The 26437-nt window shown below is 43.4% G+C and overlaps 1 protein-coding gene across 2 annotated transcripts in view; it reads right to left on the bottom strand.

Moving 5' to 3' along the window:
• Positions 1-24652, bottom strand: part of APP (amyloid beta precursor protein) — an 85181-nt gene extending 60529 nt beyond the window's left edge. Inside the window, exon 1 of one of the 2 annotated variants that reach the window (XM_053456823.1) lies at positions 24479-24652. In XM_053456823.1, the coding sequence (XP_053312798.1) occupies positions 24479-24532 (54 nt within the window). In that variant the 5' untranslated portion in view covers positions 24533-24652. The remainder of the gene's footprint in view (positions 1-24478) is intronic. The other variant, XM_053456824.1, reaches the window with a different exon arrangement.
• Between the last annotated feature and the right edge of the window lie 1785 nt (positions 24653-26437).

Here is a 26437-nt window from a genome sequence, read left to right as displayed (position 1 = left end):
GTCTTCACATTATATTACGTCTTTTTTCTCTTTAAACCCTTGAGAGATCTTATAATGTTATTAGCACCACGTGAGTATCTTGTATACATTATTCCAACTTTTCTCTCTGACTTCCAGTCCAGACTTGCATCCACATTAAACACACCGAATACGATGGCCGATCAGACCCATTCGGCCCGTCAAGTCTGCCCATTTCTCCTGACGCAAAGGCTCACACCTTAATTAGTTCTTGGTCTTGTCTTAGATTCAGGATAGCTTCATGTATGTTTAAATTCCCTCATTGGATTAGCCTCTACCACATTGGCTGGGAGTCTATTCCACTTATCTTCCACCCCCTTAATACCTTGACCAGTTCCTAGTTTTATTTTATATTCCTTGAAAAATCTCTTATTGCCAATTTTATTATACTAGAAAGCCACACAGGTTATTCTTACAAGAACGGATTTGGGTGGAAATTAGAACTTTGTGTTAGAACTATAGCAACCAACTGCATGGCCTAATTGCGAGGAACATTCTATTGGTTGCTATGGTAACAAGACCACTTTGCACCAGAATCCCTTCATTATGTGATCATGCTAATGAGGGGATAGCTGGAAAATGCCCGGTTTTGTGAGATAGGAAATGCTGAATTAACCAAATAAAAGAGACAGAAAAAAAAGCTAGAATCACATAAATAAAAAAATAAAGATATGTTCTATTAAAATGACCGGCTTTGGGCACAGAGTGTTCTGGGAAGAGCAGAGTGTCTGTCATTGAACCAACATTCAGCTGCTGATTGATCACATTGTAAAAGATTTAACGAAGTCCTGTATAATCGCACGAAACCTGGAAATAGAAGCCTTCGGCAAGGACTGCGAGATGTGCGGTCGCCTGAAAAGGTCCACGTCGTTTAGATGGAGTAGGTCCGCATTAAGAGATGAGCGTGTTCTCATATGATGCATGCCAGGCTCCTGAATTCTGGTTTCAAGGTGACTTTGACCCTTGTTCACCAAATACAATTATTGTAAATTATCCTCATTCACAGCATAAAGAAGGTGCCTGACCAGGATATCCGGGGAGAGGACCAAGGACTTATTAAAGCCTTCTCCGAAGAATCAGGGTGGCCTACGGATTGCGGATTTCCATCAACCAGTCCAAAAACCTAAACCAGCGTACAGACCCCTCAGTATCTGAACGGTCCAAAGGAGGACACTTGTTTCAGGGTGTGAGGTTAGCTGTTTTATACGACTTTATGAGCTAACATTTTTGGCTGTTAATATCCACATTATTGTGGCATTCTGGGCTGCAGAACACTGTGAAGCCCTACTATTCATAACCTCAGTTCGACAAAAACAGGGCAGGAAAGTGGGACATGAGGATTTGGGTCCCAATGATGGACAGTCATCCTGAAAGGGAATACTTTGGCGGTATAAACACGTATGCAAATGGTGGCACACTTTACAGAAGAAACTGTATTGACAACTTGAAAAAAAAATAAGGGAAGCACACCCTAAAAATATATGAAGTATAGAATGTCAGCTATGGGGGTGCTGCGGTAATTAACAAAACACACATAATATAGCAGATGATGTGTAAGCGAGTACTCAGAATAAACATACAAATAATGACTGGTACTATTTATGATAATTTTTGCAATTAACATTAGAAATATATTCCTGCTATCCCTAATACAATAACTAAAAGACAAAGATAAAAATATATTACTTAATATCATCACTGGCCCTTCAAGTAAAACTTTATTTGTTTTCAATAATATTTCAATCCTTTAAGGCCCGAAAAGGGATCCTTAGTATTTACCTACGACGCGGCATTCGGGTGGAGGGGGCTATGGTTTTGTGTTACGCTACTGCCATCTGACCCGGATGAGATAATATGACTACCCTACCATGCAATGAAAGATGCCACATGCTATGACATTTTACTTCTTTTTGGAACACTGACCATAAAGGACATTGGCCTTCAGGAACGGTTTGAAATTCTGATCACCAGTAGAACTTGGTCTATCTGGAAAGCAGTTCAATGTATCATTCACAGCTCGGAGATTAATCGCTTCCCTTCAGAAGACTACGTGCGAGTCTCGCCAGAAGGCTCTCTGCATTCTAATACCCTGTGCGCAGTCACTGTAATGTACACTCCTTTATGGATCGCTGCTTCTGCAGTGGGCGCAGTGAATTAAAAGTAAAAAACTAAAAAAACTTGTCAAGAGTCAAAGATCAACAAATCAATTTAACGTCTGAACTAGTTAAACCATCAGAATGAGCAATTTAACGCAAAGTTCGGAATTCCCTGTAAGGTATCCAGATTGCCAATCAACTACACAAGGTCATTTCCATAGCTAGGAGCTTCACAATATAATCTACCCACAGTTATCTATGTGATGAGGTAGAAGGCACCATAAACGGTGGGCGTTAGCCATGGACAAGGGCAGGACTAACCCCAGACAGCCTTTAGTGGTGGAAAATTGGAGCCAATTGGCTTAGCCAAACAATGCTCCCCTGGCCACAGAAAGAAGAAACTGACCAGGAGACTCATGGAAGCAGGACTTCGAGGCTCTTCGCCAAACTGGGAGAGTCAAAAGGCACGTACAACCACAAATATTGTTCCAGAGGGGAGGCAAAATTTTCTCTCTATCCAAGGTGAAGGAAGGGCCAGCGCACCCCTACTGTGGACACCCACGCTCCCAGACATGGTTACTTACACACCTGGGAAACCTGATTCAGAAAACCAGGTTTTTATTTTAACCCCAAAGCATATGATCATATTTATGTTTTTTATTTTGAGACTTCTCAGAAACACACAAAAGTTTACAGGTACCCTATTTATCCTAGGTTTAACCTTGACTTAACAATAGCTTTCTGCATGCCTATTATAACATCCATCAAGAAATTCTTTAGAACATCCATGAAGAACAGATTTTAAATTACTTTCCTGATATTGAGCAATTTGTGCTTGCAGTTTCTGTGAACCCAAGTTTTTTTCACTTTTCAGTCAAAAAACTAGACTAGCGGTTGAAATGGTGGCTTTTAAGGAGATTAATTTCCTCTAAAAGCTTCCATTATAACAAAATTAGGATAGCAATTTAGCGCTGATTGTGTTTTGGAGACCAACAATTGAGTATGGGGGGGGAACCTTTCTATACAGTGTATAAGTATATATTTATTTTCATTTCTAGGGGAAAAACAAGAGTTTAAAGATCTAACTAACAAAATGTTAACGATCACTGACCACACTGGCTGGAGCTCGACAAGAACTTAATTACCGCTCTTAGTCAACACAATGAAAAATTCTGTAAATATCGTACTGCTAAAATAAAATAAAAAAAAATAAAAAATGAAGCGGACGCCAGCATTATCCCAGCAGTACTCATTTTATTAAAGCCATAAAGATGAATTTAACACAAGTTATTGTTCAGAATTAAAAAGAAATGACTTTTATTTTTAAAATGAAAAAGGTTATGTTTTAATATGAAAATGAACTTTTTGTGATAGTTTTGAAGTTTGGCGGTCATAGCCTTCCCCTTCAGATCCAAACGGGCAGAGCTAGTTGTACATTGATATAGATGAGCATAACGCTTCTTATCCCTTACTAAGTATTGATAGTAACTCACTGTAGAATCTGCCGCAGACAACTGGTTCCACCCACAAGGAACGGCTTATGTCTTTGGAAGGTATGGGCATACATGGGAAGCTTCCAGGGTAGGCAGCCCGGAGCTCTCTTTCTTCTGGGGGAGTGGCTTCATGAAGGGGTGGGGTTAGCCATGTACAGGGGCAGGGCTACGCTCAGTGAGCCTTTAGTGGATGGTGAGTGGGCGTGACCAAATACCGCTCCCCTTGCCCAGAGAAAGAAGAAACTTACTCAGAGGCACAGGGAACACAGTACATCACCCAGAGACACCGGGTCAAACACCAGAGACTAAAGCTGAAGGTGTTTAGTCAAAGTTGGGGTTTGCAGGAGAGCTGGAGTTTCAATTCAGGAAACCCTTCTGTACTACGTGGACAGGTGCTTCATATTGCATGGTTCAATTAATGTGGCTGCTTTCAAAGACCTGACCAATTTGACTGTTTTATCCCCAGCCAAACCACTTACAGAAGGAATTTACTGGTGTTAGTACTTGACTATACATACAGAAGTCACGGAGGTGTGTGTGTGCGCGCGTGTGTGTGTGTTATATATAACCAATAAGAGTCCTATGGGACCAGAAAAACATTGTGTAGTATTATCAGTTTCCATTTTCTTTGGAAACAATAATGTTGAGATACTCTTAGATATTCACCAGGAGCACCACCCAATTATTTTAAGGGTCCTATGGAATGGAGAAGGGATGACATCGGTGTCTTTCCCTGCATCCCAGCTAGAGACTCATGAGCTCTTCAGCAGGCATCAGACATCATAAATTCACAATAAAAGACCATAAAAAATAAAGGTTTTGTACGTCTTGTGTTGCTAAACTTGTCCATTAACAAGTCCATTTGTCCATTGAGCCACAAGATGTAGCCCTATGCCAGCTTGATTCCTCTTCATGGCCGTGGTACAGATAACAAAAGAACACGGACTCCTCCAAATTAAAGCTTTTATCACAACTTACATTTATTTTGTTCACCTAGCTCACATAGTTTCGGGATTATATAAAGCGTTAATCAAAATGATTTATCAAAGACGAGCAAGTCCCCTTGGAGACAGAGAATAAATGTAGTTCTATTTGGTGGTTTAACTTCAATGGTGAATGTGAGAGACTGCTATAATTCTATCAATCCAAGCAAAACACGCGTGCTGCTGTGGGATACACGGCGGAGACAGACGTACTGTAAAATACATTATAAATCGGAGGTGTTTTGACAGCCGATGAGAGTACTCATTCACCGTGGTCAATCATACTCTTATTTAAAATAGAGTTCTGCGCATGCGCACAACAGTGGCAGACAGGAGGATCTGACTTTATAACACCCTGCATGTACTATGCGGTATGTAAAAAACTTCTATAAAAAACAATTAGTCACCGTAACCAAGCTATTCGCAAAAAAAAGAATTCTTTAAACTCACAATTATTCCGGGAATGATTAACTGCCATGTGACACTGAGGCAAGCAAGGGCAGGTTGTTGCCGTAGAAACCAAGTTAAAAGTTTCTTTATTTGCTATGCTAATCTTCAGAATAATTGCAAAGTTAATAAAAGAAATACACGGCGTTCATGAAAAGAAAAAAAGAAATTCATGGTTTCCCCTTGAGAACGTTAATGTATACGCATAAGGTTAATGAGACTTAGCCGAGATCGCGGGGTTAAATTGCTTTAAATGAGAAGTGGAAAATGATGTCAAGCTTCAGGCTAACTGTGTAAAATTTTTGCTAATATCCAATTTAAATGACAATTTTTAATAATACAACATTAGTTTATGCAAACGCTGCATTCAAGTAACGATGTGGTGGCCGTGCTACATAGCCCCAACGTGTAAAACTCACCACGTTGCATGCATACACGAATGTCTAAATGAATATGATATGAACTTCTCTCTGTGCCTGCTTTCATGATATATATATATATATATATATATATATATATAACTATTCCATGGGGCCCGGTGGACACAAACACACTGAAACCAGTTTAACACGGCCAGTCTGAACCTACTGTTTCTATACAATAAATAAAACCTAAGGAATGGTGTCTACAGATCTACAGATGGTATCTTTCCTCCTCCCCGTTAAGTAATCTTCCCCCACACTGTCGTCGATTAGCCCAGAAAGCCCTTGTAAGGAGAAAGAACTTCAAGAAAGGAACTGATCGGTTTCATGCCCCTCACAATCACACTAAAGAAGAATGTATTTTAAGAGTACTTTGAGTACCTTAACGTGCATTCTTCAAGAGGTTAAACTTGGGGAGAAGCTGCAGCTCTCGGTCCGATGATTCTCGCATGAAGCAGCCAACAAAAAGCAGGAGAGTGCTCCAAATGAAATTGGCGAAAGCGATTTCCGACACGAGGGGGTCTTTCTAGACTTCACCCCATGATGTTCGCTGAGCCTTCACTGGAGCTGACCGATGGCGATTCCATCACTTGTCAGGCGAACACATTAGTTGGGGTGGGAAAAGGCTAAAAGCGTAAGTGGGGGATTCTGCATAATTCTTCCATGCATAAAAAACCTGCAATAACCACAGTTCCCCCTTTATAAGTAAACAATAATAAAAGCAAGTCTAGAGTCTACAGTCCCAAGACGAATCCTCCATCAACCAACTCCTCCGGGGCACAACCTGTAATCGGCACAACACGCGCATTCACATTTTATTTTCTAACGAGCTGTACGTTTTCCAGGCTGTTGCCAAGCACAATGTATAGATCAAAATCATGAGTTATATTACAGGGGATTTGGGGGCTTATATGTCCGAGTCTCTCTAAGGATATAATAGTTTATGGCACTTTCTTCCTATAATAATTACGTAAGAACGAAGCTCCAACGCCAATTTCTCGTTGGGTAAAATAATTCCATCTAAAAGGAGGCTTAGATACTTCGTGTGAAGTCGTATTCTTAGCATGCGAGCAGATGAGTAGATTGGCACTTCCGCATAGCTGTGAAAAGTAAATTAGATCGAATGAAAGGCACTTGGCGGTTATTACTGAACGTTGAATTAAGCCCCTGAAGGATCAGGCTTTTTAAACGTTCACGATTGTGTCTGAAGCTTTTCAAAAGAGCAGCAAATCCTCCCGATTAAGACGAGGACATCCAGTATATTTTATTCCTCCATGAACTATTAATATGCGTTTAACCCTTCTGTGTAATTTCAGTCTTCATTGAAATCTGTGATGCATATTTCCCAAACCAAACTATTTTGTTGCACAGAAATCTTGTTTTGATGGCATGTGAGAGGAAGCCCTGCATACTACTAGCTGCCAACAGTCCTGAGTTTTCCAATACAGTTGGAGACAGTCAGGTTTATATCCCCAGCAAATCACTAAGAGATTTAAGATTCTTTTGTTTTTGAGTAGAACACCATGTTTCTGGTTGCTCTGCAGCATATTGGTAATGGTGTCCTTCAAACGTGCCAAACTTCAGCAAGGGATAAAAGTTTCATCAATATTGTATTGAGTAGATGCATTAAATGACATAGCCGACATGCTCCTCTGTTTACTTGGTCCACCGCTGAAGTCCTGCATTTCTGATTGCTGAAAAGCTCTTCTTATGGTTTTATTCAACTTCTTGGACCATTTTTAACAACAAACGCATTACAGAAGGGCCTAGGTGTTTCTCCTGTTCTGTTGCAGCAGAGACCTTCAACTGCAGCTCTCTCTCTCTGCCTCCTTCTGACATGAGTGTCGGGGGCTATCCAGTTAAGGGGGCGAGTGGCCGTGCACCCCCCTCGACTCAGGTGGGGGTATGTTTTAATATGTGCTGCTATCGTATAGTATGGAGGTTTAGCTGGAAGGCTAACCCCTAACAGGCATATAAATCATAGAGAGATGTCTCGGACAAGAACACCATAGAGATGCAGTGTCAAAAACAGCCATGCCTCTCTATTACCTCACCGCAATGATGCAAAAGCTACAAGAAAATGTAAATGCACAGCAAACATGTCACGTTTATATGGGAAAAGAGAAAAATCAAGCAGATTCAGAATCTTCTCTTCCACCAGACTGCAAATCAAACCTCCCTTCCTTATTGTAGAAACCCTTCACATAATAGCTTCGGCTCTTGTCTTGAAGACGTCAAAACTTGCCGATGAGTTTCAAAGCCTATTTCGGCAGTCCCTTTTCCCCCCCCCGAGCGTGGCGCAGGCATCCGGAGGTGTACAAAGATCCCAAGGTATTTGGGAAGAGATAAGGACAGAAAAATGATACCACCGACGCAAGGCTCTTTTCTCAATTTATCACACCAAGTTCTATTGGGGGAAAGCAGAAAATCCTATCAGCAGTAATCAATCCTCTGGAAATATGTAGCATAAATCACCAGTCGCTGCTTATCCGGCACGGGAAAGCACAAAGGAATCAGATTTAAATGAAAAAAAAAAAAACAGAAGCGGTACGGAGACAAAGCCTAGTCTGGGTCCCCGAAGAATCCCTTTCAAATGAAATCACTGTATCATAGACCCCCGCAGAACAATGAAATATGTCTTTATTTGCAATGTTCAGCGTAGAATGTATTTTCAGAGCCTGTCTGGATTATATAAGAAAATAATAAAGTTTGTGTTAGTCTGCCGACAGCAAACCACTAGGGCTAGGTAGGCAAACGCTATAAAATCAGTCAGTAACCCGTACGGCTTTTTCTGGGACGGTGACTGAAACTGAACGGGTTAAATGACCTTCTGCTGTTCTAAAACAATCAGCAATTTAACAAGAGCTAAGATATAAGAATGGGGAGAAATAATCCGTTTATGTTTTTTATCTATGGGTTTCTCAAGCCAAACGGGCTGACCTGAAGTTCTGGTCTCACACTTGAGATGGATCTATCTGCACCCATAATGACTAAAAGCAATATCTATAGTTTTTTAAAACAAACTCTAATATACTAAACCCTAAACTATGTTTCGGACAAAAATACAATTTCCATAAACAGGGTACCAATTGAAATTTACCACTCCGTTTTATTTAAGGCAATGAAGTCAATTTTATTAAATGCCAATACACCCCATTTACGGATCTGTCCCATTTTTGGGGAAGCGGCTTTAAAGGACCGGTCCCAGATATTCTATAATGGGAGGGAACCAGGCTAGAAGCAGGCATAAGTGGGTGGGGAATGGGCGTGACCAAATGTCTGGAGAATGAAGAAACTCACCGGTAGACCCTGAGAAGAAGGGCTTCACCCACAGACTTTGGGTCAAACCTGGGGAGTTCTTGTGCACACACACAGACAGAAAAAAATATCTAGACTACCCTTCACTTCTTGAAAAGGAGACGGTAGACCAGTAATAGACAGCTGGAGGTGTCTTGTGATTTCAAATTCTCTTTTAGTATTTTCATAAAACTAAAAGTGGTTTATGGATGGTCACAGACTACAGCACAGGGACCAACTTGGTACCAAGTCTGGAAAATGAGAAATGGTCCTAAAATAGCAAAAGTCAACTCACTTCAGTGGAATTTGCTATTCCTGGAGGGACGAAAGGGCATTTTTATTTGGAAGGTGCTAATTTTAACCCGAGGTGAATTCTTTACAAACATTGATTTTATCCTCCATATTGTTGCAGTTTGTAGACAGGAAACGTGTGTATTCCACCAAAGTGTTTAGGTGTTGAAGACTTCCTTTGGCATACTTCAGCACAAGAAACGCAAACAGCTGCTACACTTGCTGAAGGCATTTGGAACAAGTTACAGGATGTGAGTGTAACCGGATCACTCAGACTAACACTTGATCCATCAAATCCAAAACATGCCATTTAACTCATCAGCTGCAATACTGAACTAAAGACTAAGACTTCATACTACAGCCTAAAATCAACACAGACACAAAACTGCATGTAATGGTGGCTGGACTAATATTTTCCTGGTTACATATCTCTAAATATATATTTACAGTGAGATATATATAGCTCGCTATAAATATATTTATCATGTTCATATATGTCTTCTCAAGGGCTGCCAATGTCCTATGGAATGTCTTACCCCAGTTTAGCCTACTCTTCCTAGTCTTTTTTCCGGGAAGCCCATCAACACCCGCTGGCTCACCTTTCCTAGCCTCACTTCTGCTGTCTGGTATTACCCACCATAACCTCTTGCCATGCGTAGCAACTCTCTGGGTTTTGCCTAAAGACACCAGGTGAAGCGTCGCTTCTCCAGGTAGGGTAATGGCACGCAATCTCTGGGTCGCAAGAGCTAAGTTTAGGCTCAGCCGTTCTCTGCCTTATTCCCATTTCCAACCCCAAACACATTTTTGCTGTACAAGACTAGTCAAAATTTATATATATATAATCTCAAGCAGAGCAGCAGGATACGTGAAGCCAAAATCAGGGGCTTTTCCTGGAAATCAGACACAAAAATAAAAGGCTGCAGCTGCCATAAGGAAACAATGTGCAAAACATACTTCTGATACAGCGTGCCATTTCATTATATTGTTTTCAGCAAGAAACAGGACGAATCACGCTAAAATTCCACAAACAATGTTCGGAAGAACGTTTTCCGTGACTGGTCTATGATTGGTGCTTAACTGACACATGTGCTTCAGGTAGAAACTCATATCCATTCCAAGGGATTCCGGTCACTTTACTTAAATACAAGGGTTAATAATTTTAACAACCAGGTGTTGCTGTTACTAGGTATTTACAGGTATTCCTGTTCATGATCCTAAGACTAACACTGAGACATCCATCAATCGGGAGAACTCAATACAAGCTCAGTTTACATGGAATCTTGGTGACCCATTTAAGTTTTTTCGTAGGAAACACCACAGGAAGCGGGTCTGATTACACGGAGGCTTCCAAAACAGCGGGTGAGATTTCTTTTGGATAAAAGGACACAGAATATGCCGCAAAGCTTATTGTGGATGGAGGGAATAGTTGAGCTTTGCATCCGATTTCCACAGCCCAAAGAAAAGACCTCTGGCCGGCAGCAGAGCTGTAAGTAGGGATCTGGGTGCCTGTGGTGAAGTCGGAGGTCGTGCCTCGTGCTGACTGAACATCCGCTTCTTTAAGTGGACAGAAGCACAAATAGGAGCAGGGACATAGCCTCTGGGCTTCCCAAGTGCAGCCCTCAACTTGCATCATCTATGACAACTGTCCCTCTTGCCCCATGAAAGTTACTGTCCTACCCGGGAGAACACGTTGAACAGTTTTAAAATATAGAACCTCTGTCATAAGTAGGGCTACCAGCTGTAGAAATTGATGCTCAATCCTTAGTGTAAAAGAAAGGAGCATCTCAGAAATGTTGTCCTTTTGATAATTTAAGCGCTTCATATTGGCTATACTTGCTCCAGGGTAAAACCAGAGAGTGTCCAAGAATGTCACGCCATACGTAGATACGTAAAGAAAACGCGTGTTGTAGAGAGTAAAACATGCTTGAGAGAATTCTAAACATCTCGAAGATGTAGTTTTGCCCGAGTGTAGTAAATACTCATGACTTTTTAGTGTGTCTAAGTAATATTATCGCATGTCTATGCGCCCTTCCCTGGGCAGTGCAAGACATACGCATTTCCATGTCTTCTCCTAATAATCAACAAAACGTTTATCAGAAATTACATTATTCAAAAATACCACCTGCCACCATTTTCCAAACATCTAAAAAGGTAACAATAAGGTCCCCCCCTTTAAACTGTTTCAACGGATCTATCATGGAATTATAACCCGTTTCCTCAATTCTCAAATCACCAGTGATCTGTAAATGATAAGTATGTTCTAGAACCGCTTTGCTCAATCTGTGGTATATCCATCTCTTAAAGTATTTTTAAGGGGTCCTGGAGTGAGCACCTCATTTTAATAAAGAGTCCATTCTATTTTATTACAAACTATTATAAAAACAGGTATTGACTATAGACAACCCGCACATTGTTGTTCACGGCTGGATAAATCAATTACAAGAGGTACTTATTTTAGTTGAGAAACCTAGAACATGCAGTGAGGGGATATTTCTTAAAAGCGATTCATGTGCATAACTTGCAAGTAGTTTTATCGCCATAACAACCAAATAGAATATTTGATTAGTTGCTATAGTGAAAAAAAGAACTGGGAATGTTAAGAGTTTACCCCTGAACCTCATGGAAAAATGGGCAAGCCCATCTACTCCAGCAGTTTTTGGGCTCCTGGTCATTAACTAACCCAAAATGTTGGGGTTTCCTTATAAGCCAGGACTTGGAAACAGTTTTCTGTGGCAACAAACACCTATATTTCTATTTGGTATTCAGTACAATTGCATAGAAACCGGTATCTTGTTTCAGATCTTCAATTGGCCTGTTCTTTGGAAATGTTTTACATGCTTTCTGTATTCATAAAGCTACAGATTAGTTTACCAGAGTATTGGAACGTCATTATCGTGTCACATAATCCTATGAACAAACATGCTTACAGACGCTGGAATACGGTTTCTGATTTCACATCAAACTCCACTTGCTCTTCAAATCGTAAGCCCCCATCTGCAAGTTCCATACAATAAATAACTCTGTAACGAGGTTGACAGATTATAATCAGCAATATATGTATTAAAAACCCCATGTATATCGTGAGAGCAGCCGTCGTAACTTCCCATCATGACCACAGTCTGTGCATTGTGTGTGTCAATCAGTCTAACTGCTTTGGATATATTTAGTTTAAACAAAACGGTCTATTTCACCTCGGGGAACCCGGAGACTGACAGCAGAAGGTGACAAAACTAGCTTGTCGTCTAATCAGTTTAAGAAGTTTTCTCCCTTCTCTACTTAAAAGGCTGCCTAAGCAACAGGGGGGAATGGCAATAAATATGCGGAACGGGATAGATGGCTGCTCACATGGTATACGTATATTACAGGTTCCTATATCAAATAACAGATGTAATAAGTATCTTGTAATAATAATACCTTTTTATTGGACTAACAGAATTTTGGAATGACAAGCTTTCGGGAGCTCTTCTCCCTTTCTCAAGTCTAAAACATTTCTAGAAGAGCTCCCGAAAGCTTGTCATTCCAAAATTCTGTTAGTCCAATAAAAAAGGTATTATCACAAGATACTTATCATCTGTTATTTGATATTGACACCACTGGACTAATACGGCTACAACCTCTACTTTACAGGTTCCTAGAAGATATACATTGCTTGCTTTAATCTGTAAACACGGGTCTATTAAGTGCAGCGAATGGTGACATACAGGACAAAAAAATGAGGTCCCTTAGGCTGAAAGAGATGCCAGCATGTGCGGAGGAACCACAGGGTGCCAGCTACTTCTCCTTAACTACAAGACTGCAATATTGACCACATAATTGGCAGCCCATCACCACACTGGGTTTTGTCTCATCAATCTCTTGCTGGGCTTGATGAGGCCCATCCCAATGAACGCCAAGCAGTAAATTGGTGAGCCTAATTTATAGCTTCGTTATTACTCTAGCGCTGGGAATGATTCCAGTGCTCACCGTAAATTTACACCCACATATAATATCAGTCAGTGCTCGAACTAAACTGTTCCAAAGGATCTACCGTGGAATTAGAACCTGCGTCCTCAATTCTCAAATCGCCAACAGCGATCTGTGGTACGTCCATCCCTTGGAGTACATCTGATGGGTCCTGGAGTAACTAACTTCAAGAGTTGATTTTATTTCATGGGAAACCATTATGAAATGTGGTATTTGCTACAGACAACTCGCACATAGTTGTTCCTGGCTGGATCAATCAGATATGAGAGGTACTTGTTTTAGCTGAGAAACCTAGAACACATATTGGGGGGGGTATAAAAGTGATTCATGTGCATAACTTGCAAAAAAAGTCTTATCACCATAGCAACCAAAGGAAAAGTATTCAACAGGATACTATTTGGTTAGTTGCTATAGTGAAAAGGATAGCTGAGAATGTCTACCCCTGAACCTCATGGCTTTTAACCCAAGTCTCAGAGTGAATGGGCAGATTCTCGAGTCACTAGAGCTGACTCCATTATACTCTGCTCTGATTTAATACTTACTGAGCCCCCTAATGGGTGCTCCCTCTTCTTGCATTTCCCAGTTGAAATCCCTGCTTGAAAGGAGGTGACTGAATTCAGAATGTCTTTACCTCCTGACAAGTAATGGTTTTTTTCACAAAGACCATTGTGAGAACCATTTGTTTGCCACCATTAGCACAGCACTACAATAGAGCCCATCCAAAGCGTCTCAGGGTCAATGGAAACGTTTCAGATACGGTAAGACGACCATTGAGACTTTTCTACCGGGGATAAAAAAAATTACTCTGTCAATTTAATGTTTTAAAACTCATTTTCAGCTGCTTTCGCTGGCCACTCAGTGTGACAGAACCAAAATCTATAGCACTGCTGTGTGTGCATCGATAGGGATCAGGTTCTTCTGTCAGGAATGAGTTGGATGTAGAGACAAGCACGAGGAAAAGACCAGGACAGACTCTAGTGGGGTGAGGGTTACAAAGTATACATTGACAAGAAAACATAAATGGGGAGAAAGAAAAATACGAAAATTCGGCATCTCCATTTAATAAAGTCTTTGGGTCATCAGTATTACAAGATATGTCTGGGAGAGTGGAAAAAGTTTGTTCTGGAACTTAGCTACTCTCAGTTTGAATATTCACCATAGGATTTGCCAATATGTCGTCACATCGGGGAGAAGCTATGTTTTTTAAGTGCTACCCACACCTGATAATATAAAACTCATAGCTTTCTAGTCTTGTTCTCTAAAAAACGTAAACCAGAAGGAGCTAAAAAAAAAAACCCACAGAAATGTGGTCTTCAGAAAAAGTTGGAAGGCATCTAGAACCTAAACCTAAAGGCCAAGTGTAGTGTTCTCCAGCCATAAGGATTTAAGCACTTAAAAAGGATTCTCCTCTGGAATTAGAACCCGTGTCCTCAATTCTCAAATCACCAATAGTGACCTGTGAATGATCAATACGTTCTAAAACTGGGAGTTTTATTCATCCCTCCATAGAGATAAAATATATTTGTATGTGTTTATACACAAGCCAAGTAAAAAAAATGGACAGAGTAGACAAAAATTATATATTTGTTAACAGCTGTCAAAAAAAACAATGAAAATAATAAAAAAATAACAAAAAAAAGGCTATGGTTAAATATTCACGCGGTAAATACAGAATAAATACACACGCCGGTAATCGCTAACAAAACAATGAAAAGTGAGCTTACTTGGCATTTCCAGCAAGCGCATGCCTTTCACATTTTCTGTTTTAACATCTATTCATGTCTAGAAACGGTAATGATTTTCACTACCAGCATTCCAGAACCATGACAGAACGGACAACACAGCCCTGCTCGGGACAAATCAGAGCTTTTAATACGGTTGCCACTCGGCGTATAAAATAATAATCGGACATTGTGAGGATGATCCAGCCAAAAATCAACGAGAGCTCATGCAATAAATAAATATATTTAAAACAGAACTGACGCACCCATCTCTAGGGGTTAAAGGAAATGAGACAGGGATATATTTTGTTGACAACGTGAGATTATTTTGCATCAAAAACCAGGTTTCTCTCTAATATCTAATGATTTACTTTATTCTAAAATGACCCGTAGAAAATTACTGCAAAAAAAAACCCAAAAAACTTTTTTACACTTTAAATAATTAAACATTAAATGTTTTACAGTTCAGTGTTTCACAGAGTGGGCATCGGACAACCAGAGCTGCCAACTGTCCTGAGAATAGAAAACCTGGTCACACCAACAAATAGGCAGAAAATAACCCGGGCTGTCAGCACTATCCCAGCAAATCTCCAAGTGTTGGCCGCTATGCAAATGTAACCTTGTATTTAAGAAAATTAATAGTTACATTAGTGCTTTGTTCTGAATACAGTCTTTAATCTGCCAATCTCCATGGCAACATAGAGTCTATTATTAGAAGAAGGAACAGTTCTCCGTCTAGTCTTTATTTTACTTAAAGCTTTTATCTGTACAGACTTCTGAAGCCTACATGCACCCCTGATTTATAAATTCAATATTCACTTAACTTAATTGTAATTAACAGTACAGAAATGATACCTTCACATATGTTACTTCCCAAGTGTCCCCTTTTAAAGAGGACAGTCCCTCTTTGGGACTCAAATGCTTCTGTCCTTCCATCATGTCCCACTTTTCCTGATGTTCAAAACCCCTAAAAAGTTATACCCCTATAACATATGTGTCCCCACTAGGGGGTTTTCTGATCCTTACTAAGCGTCAGCATAACTGCCTAGTGTTTCAGTGGGTGGTCTGTCGTAGCTGACCACGCTGGAGATTCATCTTTAGAACTCGGTGACCGTCTCTTACTGATTTTCTTGTAGAATCTGGTACTGCCGCCTCCAAAACAGTTTGACGTCCCTAATGTTAATATGCTTTCTTTACATAAAAGAAACACAAACACCTGAGATAGAAGATGTAGCCCTGCTGCTGCAGGTGTCTACCTCCTCCGTGGTCAGACACTTCTTGCCACCGACTGGCTGGTGAACACTCAATCAATGGGAGCACTTGCCACACGTGTGGGTTTGAATAGATCCCTGCCGACAGCGATCGTCGAGCCAGTGCTGGAGCTGATTGGCATTAGGTATATCGTGCAAAGGGAGATGTTATTGGCTGGGAACAGCGAGGAGGATGCCTCATGTAGGGATAGGGCTACCTATAGCCTTTTAGTGGGTGGGTAGTGGGAAGGAAGAGGGCAGGAAGTGCGCAGGAAGTGGACGGGGAGTGCGCATGGCCAAACACCACTCCCCTACCAGAAGAAGAAGAAAAAAACTGATCAGGAGACCAAGAGAAGCAGGTCTTCGCCCTGAGACTCTGGGTCAAACCCAGAGAGTTCCCAGGTAAGCAGATTTCCTTGACAAATATAAGAAATCTAGGATGATGCAGACATAATGTACGTCAACTCTCAACATTACAAGTCACGGATCAACAATAACTGTACATCAATCATTTATTTACACACAATGAAGGCAAAAAAAGAGACAGGGTATATGGAGGATCTAGGATTTCTGGTTCAATGGTAAAAACCCCCCAAAATCTTCTAGTTTTCATCATTATGGAGAGAAAAGCACACAAAGAGATTATGCGGGATCCTGGGATTGCCAAAGGCAATATTTCTTTAGTTGAAGACAGATCTTTTTATAACACAAAAAGATTTAATTCTCAGAAGCATCATTAACCAAGGCCAGGGATCAACCGTGCTGGCACCGCGTCAACGATCGGGTTCAGAAACCTGCTTTATATACATAAATAAAATTACAGACCCATTTAGAACAGGAACAAAAACTGCCTACAAAGCAAAGGCGTCCATCAGAACGGGAAAAAAGGAGATAATAAATAGATATTAACTCATGACTCTGAAACAGCGGCTAATCGTGACAATCGGTGACAAACTGGGAAAACAGTGCGGAGGTAGGCCTTAAAGAGACAGTACACTTCCATAGAGCCCCACCAACAAAGAACGCGCATTAAAGGACTTTGTAAGAACCTGAATATGTATTCTATATATCCTGCAAAATATAAACAAATAAAAATGACTTCTTCCTACAATGCAGTCCTCCGAGGTCCAGGTCTTCAGCCAGTTCTAGGCCAGAATATGCCACTGAGTTTCACTAACAGAGTCTAGATTGTAAGCTCCTGTGAGCAAGGTGCTCCTTACCTCTTCATTCTCTAAGTCAATTTGTTATATTATACACTACTTGTTTAGTTCTGTTTACCCATTGTACAGCGCTGTGGAATATGATGGCGCTATATAAAACAATAGTAATAACCACGGGTAGCGTGTTTTATACATCTCCCTCCAAAGATTACAGTAGAACAGCATCAGCAGCCTCACTGAAACGCAACGCGTCCAGAAATATTGTTTCCGCAGTATTTTTCACACCCGGCAGTCAAAATATGCTTCGTTTCTCACCAACATCACAGAATGTGACACTATATGCAGAGCGCGTTCCGTAGGAACCGTGTATAACGCACCAGCTGCGGCTCCCAGTATAACATCGTACGTTTTAATCCTGGTGTCGGGTTCTCCGGAACAATTAGCGCTTTCACATTCTACAGACACATCGCTTGCACTCGCCAAGAATCGCTTACGGCGTATCTACAGCTTCACTGACTATGAGACCGTTAGTGATCAGGCTTGCTTCATACAGGCTTTCTATTAGAAGCAGATCATGCGGCCATACATTAGGGGGCTCCATTTCCATACAGGAGGACGGTAAGTATTGAAAAAGGGTGCACACTTTTCTAGAAGACGTTCTACATCAGGGCCCAAAGCAACCCAAAATCTGACAAAATATCATTATTCCGACTTACACGGAGTACAATTATTTAGAATTTAGGACAATGAACATCAACATAAACACATACTACGAATAAGTAAAAATGACTACATTAGGATGACTACAGGGTTTAAACTGTATTAAATTTAGGGAGAAGCTGCAACTGCAGAGATGCAGCTTCCCAATTTCTCTGTGGTGCAAGGCATCCTGCCTCTGATTGGCTCCTGGAAGCAGCCACTTGCGGGAGGAAATGCATGAAAAACCAATGGAATGTTGCCACTCTTATGGTACAGCAGAACCCCTTTTATTAAAAATGACCATTATAACAAACGTATACCCTAAGGAATAAAATATTTTAACCTTTCTAGCAAAAGTAACTTTTTTTTTTTTTACTTCTTTTGTAGCAAATAATAAATTAATTCGGCGCTCGGGCAACGCGAACGCTTCAAAAGACTGAGCTAATAATCAAATCTTCCAGGTTCTGCCTCGAAAGAAGCGCCACGAGTTTCAGCCACAATAAAAATGTGTCAAGGTGACCTTACGTTCCGAGCAGCTGCAGCCCCAGCCATTTTTTTTAATTTTTTTTTTTTATAAAGTATAGGTTATGCGCGGTGCGGAGTTCCTGCAACGGATAATAATCCGAACAGCGTCCGCAGCTCAGAATCTAACGTCTTCCTCTAAGATCCGATATATTAAAAGCCTCAACTGCCAACAATCGGGGAGGAATACGAACAAAAAGCATTTTCATAGCTTTCCTTTTGCAAATACATGGAGGGTATTCTGCAGATTACCCCCAACACGCATTTGCCCCTTTCCCCACCCCCCAGCTATATATATATATACACACACACACACCAAATACTCACCTCCAGCGCTGGCTCGGGGGTGCTGCGGGTGGGATCTGTTTAGAACCCCCCCACGCGCAGAATGATTTCAATGAAGTGCTTTCCTGTCACTGGTTGGCTAATTGAAGCAGCCTATCAGTGGCAAGAGCAGTAGAACCACATTGCAGCAGCTTTGTGGCGCCTTTATTACAATTGTTATAGGGGGGGCTTTAAAAGGTGATCATCTGCTTTAACAGCCCCCAGACCGCTGCCTGTCCAGTAGGACAGTTATTCCCAGAGTTTTCTGAAGCATTCTCCCCATACACCGGTAGGGGGTCTCGCTAACATCAGTGGGTGGTCTCCACAGGAAATCGCTGTGGTTGGAGGGGAAGTGGGGCGAGCCGGCACTTCACCCACAGCCCCCTCGGTGATACCCCGAGAGTCCCCAGGTATAAGCATTCGCCCTGGTCCCTGCCTACCCGATATTTCCTTCCACCGAACACATCTCCTGCTAGTGGCTCGGCTCGCTTGCTGAGAGTTGCAGTCCAGCACCCCCCCCCTGAACATGCCTGTGGTCACTGGAGCACCCCTTAAATGCCAAAGGCGCTGGAGCGGTTATTATATAAAAGGTAACCTGGGTCTGGGGCGATGCATCTCGTGATAATCCTCACCCCCGCATACTTCTAATTCTTCTGCTCAGCGAGGAGATTTAATCAGATAACGCAGGGCATTCCTGATCCAGACAGATCTCACCAGATTGTTCTCAGCGGCAGGAGTTGGCAGGAGAGCTGCAGTTTCATCTCCCTGACTTGGCTTTACCTTATGAAAGGCTGAGATTCAGAGAACAGCAGGGAACGGCCCCGTACAAAGCATATTACAATTCATCAGTGACATTTCTAGAGAATGACCTCACTTATTGAACTATGCATTACGCAGGGCCAGCAGAACAATCTGCCTGAGATGGGCCTTTAACATCCAAGGTGAATCCAGGGAGCAAAAACCACAACCATCCAGGAAACTTTTTGGGTGTATTCACTAAACTAGACATTTCTCGGAGACGTTTCCACTTCCTGATATTACTAAAGAGTCAGCTTTCCAGCAGAGATGTATAAAGGTGTGAAATCCCCCAAGTCTTCCTCAAACACCCCGGTTAACACTTAATAAATGACAAGATACACGGTCACAGTGTTCGCTCTACAAGGCCCAGAGCTTTTTAAATGTGCCCTGGTTTGGAGCCAGCTATCCGGGGCGGAATAATGTCATACAGGATACCTACAAACTAGACTCGAGCGCCGGCCAACTCTTTGTCTTCGTGGGGAAAAAAAATCTTCGAAATATTCGCCCGTTCCTGTGTTCGGTTCGGGTGAATATTTGTGTTCGTTTTTTTTCTACGTTGTTTGTGGAAGGGGTTAATACGGGGTTAACGCAGGACGCACTACGCAACAGATTTGGTGCCAGGACCTTTAACTCCTGGAGCGGGGAGACCAATTGGTGGATGCCACGCGCGAACCTACGGATTTCCGCTGCCGTTAACCCCTGCGATGCTGCGTAGATAAGCTAGGCTAGATGGAGAAGGGAGGAAGGAGATTAGTCAACGAAGACCAAGGTTCTTTGTGTTGGTCTCGTCTTACATTCAGGAGACATATTCTGCTGCCACATATGTGTAAATTCCCCTTACTGTATTAACATCTACCACTTCAGCTGGAATGCTGTTCCACTTACCTACCACCCATTCAGTAACAATCAAAATCATGCTATGATCAGTTTGCTTTTAATACCAAATGAACATTAAAATGTCAAAAACATAAAATCGAAATGTTTTTCCTCTTTTAGCTATAAAACCTTGGGCTCGTAGAAAACATACGCCGCCAGTTAATCTTAAAAGGTTAATCTCTGCTTTTTTTAAGTAAATGGCTATAATTGGCCGGGTCACCTTCGGTGCCGGGGACCAGAATACTCGTGTAAAATTAGCGGCCACGCACACACGCTCACACTAGCCCCCATAAGCGCAGGGCTTCATCCCCCATCCAATCGCCGCGGGCTTCAGCCCTTTAATATATTCCATTTACACTCCTTTAACCCATCGTGACCCGCAGGCACATCAACTCCGTTAGGTACACCAGCGCTTGCGTAGCCTGCCAACAAACGACACCCCGGCGGCTCCCCGGCAGACAGAAATGGAAAACTCGAAAGCCTTCTGGCTTATTCTCAACGGAAAAAAAAAAAGTGTTTTTATTGCTTCTTGCCCCTTGGCAGGCAGAAGTCGGTGCAAATGGAAATGCATGGTGTTCGTATTTATTATTAATAATTGTCTGGTGCTTTAAGGGTTAAAGAAACTGCGGTCGGCACACAGTCTGCCCGTCTCAGATCACTAATGACCTGAATTAACCCTCCGAGTACCAGGCATCCATCCCCCAGCTCGGGTATCTCCGGGGGGCGGAATAACGCAATTACCCGCTAGTTAGAAATTGCTTTCAAGCTGCAGGATACGTCGGAATCCGGACGACGATAACAAACACAAACTAATAAGAAGCTTCTTCTGCTGCTATGGCTGTCAGTTCAACCAACCAGCAGACACATCTATTCGTTATGGAGGCCCGGGCTGTCTCTAGTGTAAGGAGCCTTAGCAGAAATCTCACTGAATTTAACCATACATTATGCAGGGCCGGCCAAGCGCTTCATGCTGCAGAAGCTCACTGGGGTTGGACCTTTAAGGAGCCAAAACCCAACTCTCCTGGCCAGAGTCCAGGCTTTAACGGGGTCTGACTAAAGAATGTGTGTTTAGGTAGTGCGTCATATTATTATTATTATATAGCGCCATCATGTTCCGCAGCGCTGTACAGCGGGTCATACGAACCCTTTCTGTGGTTGTAGAATTTTACACCGGAATAAACAGCCGTCAGGGCTTAGCTTATAAGACTGGACGGGTCTTCACCTGCTGGCGGACCAACCGATACTACGTTATTAAGATGTGTATTACGGTATACAGGTTCCACCTGCACGGATACAGAACACAGGGGCCGCTGTTAAAGATCCTGGGGCTTGTAAGCCATTGGGCTACTACAAAGGGTCACACACATTGCGACCACTGCGGACGGACGGTACTCGGTCGGTTCCCGGGATGGGTGCGTGTTTTGGAGTGAAGTCAGAGTATGATGTCAGAAGACAGGAGAGAGAGAGAGAGGCGACCGTAAACGCTGGCGAGGTGCAGAACGTGATGCAGCGGCATCTAACCCGGTCTCCACTGCAGCGGAAACGCTGCATAACGCGGGATCACAGACCCAACAGACAGACAGACAGACCCGACGGACAGACAGACCCGACTGACAGACAGACCCGACTGACAGACAGACCCGACGGACAGACAGACCCGACGGACAGACAGACCCGACGGACAGACAGACCCGACGGACAGACAGACCCGACGGACAGACAGACCCGGGCTTTAAATACAAGATCTCGGTCCAGCCGCCCCGGGAGAGACCCGGCTTTTAGCCCAGTGCCAGTCCGCAGCGCTGTACGGTAAGCGAGTCACAGCGAAGTTAGGCAAACGCTACTTAAAACCTCCTTTATGACGCTGGCACGGCCGAAATATACAGAGGCTACGAGCCAAACACTAATTATCCCACACAGCTGTCACACGGGGATGATGTCATATCGAAGCACACACAATTCCCAAAGGCGTATTTATTTGGCTGACCTTTAGCTGAACGACAATCGTTCCAATTATTTCGACTGCATTTAATGAATCAAAGCTTATTTAACGTATAGAGACGGTAAGCAGATCCTCGGGCGCGCTACACAGCGACGTTCACTCCCACAGCCCAGGAAACATGTACATGTATGACATCACACGCGCACACGCATACGCATACATTATTACACAATAAGCAGCGCACACAGAACTCTTAAGGACGGATTAAGACGTCTAAAAAGATAAAAGGTGTTTGAGAGCCAGGGAAATAGGGAATGCTGTCTGAGCAAAGGGACAGCTGATAACTCTCACAATGCTTAGCCAGACACTTGGCCATAGGCTTTCAACCCAAGGAGCCGGTGTGTTAGGGGAGATAAAGGGAAAGTGGGGGGGATAGGACCATAGATCGGGGTGGCGCTGTTCATATGGTGGTTCATAAGACCATAGGTGATCCAGAAACAGGGGATGTCATTTTGGGCTAGAAATCAGATATTACATGACTACCAGAAACAGCTATTTCCTAATTCTCTACAAATCTATTCCACGTCACCGAATATTTAGAAGCCAGCGTCCTTTACACGATTATGGGATTTTAGATCGTGTTTCTTAATTTACAAAAAAAAAAAAACATTTTCATTAAAATCCTGTTATTTCGCCCCGTTTCCTAGGAGACAAACAGCTAATTAATTGCTCTCCCCGTGCGTTTCGGGATTAGGTGAGCAGGTGACTCGTGACCCCAGCAGGTTATCTCAATGCGGAATATGACCCGGTGAGACGTGATAGCCCTGGGAGGCGATACATGAATGGAGCGAGGACGCGAACACCTAGCGGTGGAAGGAGCTCCGGCCGCCTGCAGCTCCTCTCTTCATCCAGATTTTCTTTGAAGCACTGCAGAGCCGCCATCTTCTGTGTCTTAATCTTCTTCCAGTCTAATCCTTTTATGTAGCCCCTCTTTACTACCCACCCAATGGCGCGTACGCCCCCCCTCCTAAATAGCAAAGCACCCCTATCACTCTCATCCAGAATAGGCAGCCCGGGGTAGGTTTCCCTATTATTTCCCAAGACATACAGACAAAAGCACCTGATCCGGGACACAAAAGAGAGGACATCATCAGTGAATAAGAATTACGGGACCGCTGTGAGCAGCGCAGCCCGGCCCCTGGGGACAGCTCCCCGCTGGAGCTCGTGAGACGTGGGGGGGGATCTAAGAGAAAGCCCATCGAGGTGACAGATTCCATGTCTGAGACACGGGAGGAGAGACCGCCGAGACAGGTGGGCTGCGTTAAGGAGTATACACTACACGAGGGTCCACGCAAGGGACGGAGACAAAGAATTCCACGCTCCGATACGGATCGCCGGGGATGGACGCGTGAAAGGGTTAAGAAAGAACAAATCGGGGTGGGGGGGCACCAAGCGTTACGACCAGCCGCTAAAACACGGATTACATCCTCTACATGACTCCCAATGACGGGAATTAACACCAAAATATATACATATTAACAAACAATCACAAGAACCGTAACAATGTTAGTATACGTTATTAGATGTGTGATGTCACAGGGTGTGATGTCACAGGGCGGGGGGCGGAGGGCAGAAAGGGTATTTTTTCAAGGGTTTTTTTTCTTTTTTAGCACAATTGAGGCTTTCTCCGGTTTATACAATGGATGAGTCACAGCGGCAAGCTTTATACAGGGGGCACATTGTGGCTGGTGGGGTCACCAAAGAGGTGATCACTGTCAGCCATGTCAATGGGTATCATCAGGGGGGGCATTAGTGCTAGTGATGGGGAGGGCATCAGTGCCAGGGGGGGGGTTAAACATGTTAGATCACTATTCGCTCAGAATGTGGGGGATTTATGGAGGGGATCATTAAAGGGATGCAGACACTGACCTGCCGTGGTGTCCTCTGCACTCACCCCCCCCCCCTTAACCCTTTGAGTAGCAGATCAGTGTTCAATATACCAGGAGCCTGGTACCCCGAGGGTTAAAGGGACACGTACTTGGTTGGGAGGGGGGAATCAAACAAACCCGGACAAGGTGCAATCCTGCATCCCAAGCACAATGCGAGCAGAGAGACGAGCAGAGCTCCCGGGCACAAAATAAATCTACCCTCCCACCCCCCACCTCCCTCTCTTTACCTCCGCAGCCAGGGCTCCTGCAGCGAGGACGAGAAGCGTTATATGGGGCAGCATAGCTGCAGCTGGGGCAGGCAAGGTGCCTTATCCGCGGTATGGGCAGATGAACGGGCGGAGGGGGGTCTCCGATGCCTTGCGAGCCGGTGATCGGTACTGAGCGGCACAGCCTTTCACAGAGGAGGCAAGTCTTCCAGCCACGGGGCTGCGTCAGCTGTTCCTGCCCACCCGAGAGCGCCGGCGACCCCTGGCGGCAGGTAGTGAGAACTACACCCGGCGCTCGCTGTACGGCCCCGCAGCGTTCCGTGGTGTGGAGACGGGGTGGGGGCTGGGAGCGGGCGCAGCACCTGCCCTGTTTTGCACCAATCCCCGTTATACATCGCCTGGCACACCACTGGAGACGGTGGAAATACGGTACATCTGTTCGCGGCTGATATGCACCATATGCAGAGCTGCAGTCCCCATGCATGTTATCATAAGCACCCTCCAGATGAGATTTATGGGGGGCTTGTAGGCAACTGATTTAGGAAATCCGGCTCTGACTCCAATTTAGAAGCAGTTGTGTAAAAAAAAACCAATAGTATAAGTACTGTTTATTGTGAGGGTGTTCAGACTGATACTTGGGCCATTTAACCTCGAAACATAGAATATGGCGGCAGATAAGAACCATTCGGCCGTCGATCCTCGTCCTATGTTTGTGTATAAAGTCCATATTTAATCGTAGTCGTTGGGTTACATAATGCGGGCCGTGTGACATCATATTACATCATATTTTCTTAGGGACAGGGTAATGACAATCCTGTTGGAGGGACATGGCAGCCATCATACAGACTTTAATACATCCGATAGATATGACAGCACGTGGCCGGCACTTTTTGCTGCATGCCAGCTATTCTGCATGTAAGAGATGCTTTAACCGACACAGGGTATACTCAGTGCTGTACAGCTCCAGCACTGGCTTTGCAAGGGTTCCGTTGGCCCCCGTGTGCATGCGCAGAAAGCGCTGCAGCTTCTAATAGGCTTTTTTATATTTATACTCGTCCATACGCTATATTTTATAGGTAACTAGGTGCGCAGATGTCACCTGATGTCCGGAAGGGACTGCAGATGACAAGCAGCCCTGGCAAGTTTAATGTTAGTGTACAATGTATCACATTAAAGGATTGGATCAGCTGCACAAGATAGCGTTAAGTCAGGGGTCAAAAAGCCCACCAGGCAGCCAATCTGATCATCAAATTAAGGGCAACCAGGGAGGCAAATACCCCATGCTAGCTCATCAGCGCCGGGTCTAGTATCAATTTAGAATCCTGGCCTCATCCTGTCATTGTGAAATCCCTAAGCTTCCTTCCATGGAAGAAAAAAAGTTACTCTTCTTTCCTAACGTATCATACTTTTTAGAAAAACAAGTTTACTAGTTCTTTCCCCGTTGACTCCTCGTTCCCCGTCTAAGACGAAGAGAAGTAAAATCCTCCTTTGCCCTGGGCCTATATTGTGCCCATAGTGCTGCCCCCACCCCACCCATTGCAACCCTGGGCTGCCCTAGTTCCAGTGGCTGTAGTCAAAACTTTTGGGGCCATATTCCAATCACAAGCCTGGAGAAGCAAGCCCAGCGGGGCTGGCCATCTCGTTAAAAGTCTCAAATTGATACAATGCTTTGCAGCGGTTTGGGGCAGGATAGCTCTTGCTGCCGTGCCTCAGGCGTTAGCGTGTGTGCGTGTGTTTGAACTGAGAAGAAGAGCGTCTGTCAGCCTTCTGAGTTCCAGGAACATGCTTTGTCTCAATGTAAATATTCCGCTGGAAAACACAGGTGATGCAACCAGAGGAACGCTCACGACGCCTTTGCCAAGAGAAATATTCTACATCGAATACCAGTCCCACCTCTTCACGTCTTATTAAAGCTGGGGTTGTAATGGTTTTTTCAAAACAGTCTAATTCTTCTGCAGATATTTAAAAAGAAATGCTATT

Source organism: Spea bombifrons, chromosome 2 (genome assembly GCF_027358695.1).
Source record: "Spea bombifrons isolate aSpeBom1 chromosome 2, aSpeBom1.2.pri, whole genome shotgun sequence".
NCBI lineage: Eukaryota > Metazoa > Chordata > Amphibia > Anura > Pelobatidae > Spea > Spea bombifrons.
This window is presented reverse-complemented; position numbering and strand designations above follow the sequence as displayed.